At 42.5% G+C, this 1,153-nt stretch overlaps 1 protein-coding gene across 1 annotated transcript in view; it reads right to left on the bottom strand.

Annotated features, from left to right (window-relative positions):
* LOC122327302 (calmodulin-regulated spectrin-associated protein 1-B-like) overlaps positions 1–860 on the bottom strand; it is a 23,740-nt gene extending 22,880 nt beyond the window's left edge. Inside the window, exon 1 of the mRNA XM_043222559.1 lies at positions 187–860. Coding sequence (XP_043078494.1) covers positions 187–325 — 139 coding nt within the window. The 5' untranslated portion in view covers positions 326–860. The remainder of the gene's footprint in view (positions 1–186) is intronic.
* Between the last annotated feature and the right edge of the window lie 293 nt (positions 861–1,153).

Genomic DNA, 1,153 nt, shown 5'->3' with positions numbered 1-1,153 from the left:
TTTTTAATGCATACTTTATATTATTATTATTATTATTATTATTATTATTATTATTATTTATACTTTCACTGCATGGCCCCCCTGGTCCCCAGACCCCTGTTTGATAAAGCCTATATTAAGCCACTGAGATAAGGCACAGCCCTTGTGACAACTTGCCCCATCACTCAAAACCCTGATTTTTCTTACCAGATCCAAAGGCTTTGGCGATGAGCCACGTCAAACTGCACGATATCTTGGCCCTGGCGAAGTCGTAGTGATCAACAGATTTGATCGCGGGCACGATGAACGTCCTCCTGCTCTCCTTGATCTCTGCGGCATCACCCATCTTGACATCTACTCCAGACTCAGTTTTATTTCAAAAGCACTTTCAACACCCCGAAGTGGAACCAAAGTGCTGTACATAAAAACGCAATATAAAAAAGCATGAAAGTAAAACACAGAGCGGGTCGATGCATCGCGTCCCGCGGAACTATGAGATCAGAGCGGCGATGTGAAAAATAACGGACTGGCCCAAGATCTCTGCTCTCATATATTAATTATATAGAGGGAAAACAAACCCGACCGCATCCCCGAGCGCCAGATTCAATATCCAACAAGCAATTCCAGGCGACTGCGGTAGTTCTCATCCATTTCCCGGCATTATATCCTCAAGTTGGTGTGGATGGCAAAAATCAGTATTTCATAGGTGACACGAGCGCCGTGATGAGCGATGTCAAGCTGAGGGGCGAGGAGAGGCGATCGACGAGTTCGCTGTTCCGTGTCATGATTTCTCGTCTTCTTTAACTTTTGTAACTGTCCTTCCTAAAAATCTCTCGCTCTCCCTGCGGTCCGCCTGCCGCACTGGCCTGGAAAAAAAGGAGAGAGACGAGTGCGCATGCGCGAAACGCCCAGACGCAGACAAGCACTGCCGAGGCAGATTCACGGAGCTGTCAAATAAAACGACATTTTACACACCTCATCATTTTTACTTATCTACATCTACACTGCATTATATTTACACATTTGTCATTTTAGTTCTATAAATATTCTAATGTGTCTGTAGGCTAAGATGTGTAAAAAATAATAGAACTACATTTTTTGACAGCGTATGTTGTTAATAAATAATCTGGGATTAATTGTACCATTTTATGTTTATTTTATTTCTTTATTATTA

The sequence above is a fragment of the Puntigrus tetrazona genome, chromosome 2 (assembly GCF_018831695.1).
Source record: "Puntigrus tetrazona isolate hp1 chromosome 2, ASM1883169v1, whole genome shotgun sequence".
Lineage (NCBI taxonomy): Eukaryota > Metazoa > Chordata > Actinopteri > Cypriniformes > Cyprinidae > Puntigrus > Puntigrus tetrazona.
Note: the sequence above shows the minus strand (reverse complement) of the source record. Positions and strands in the feature narration are given on the sequence as shown.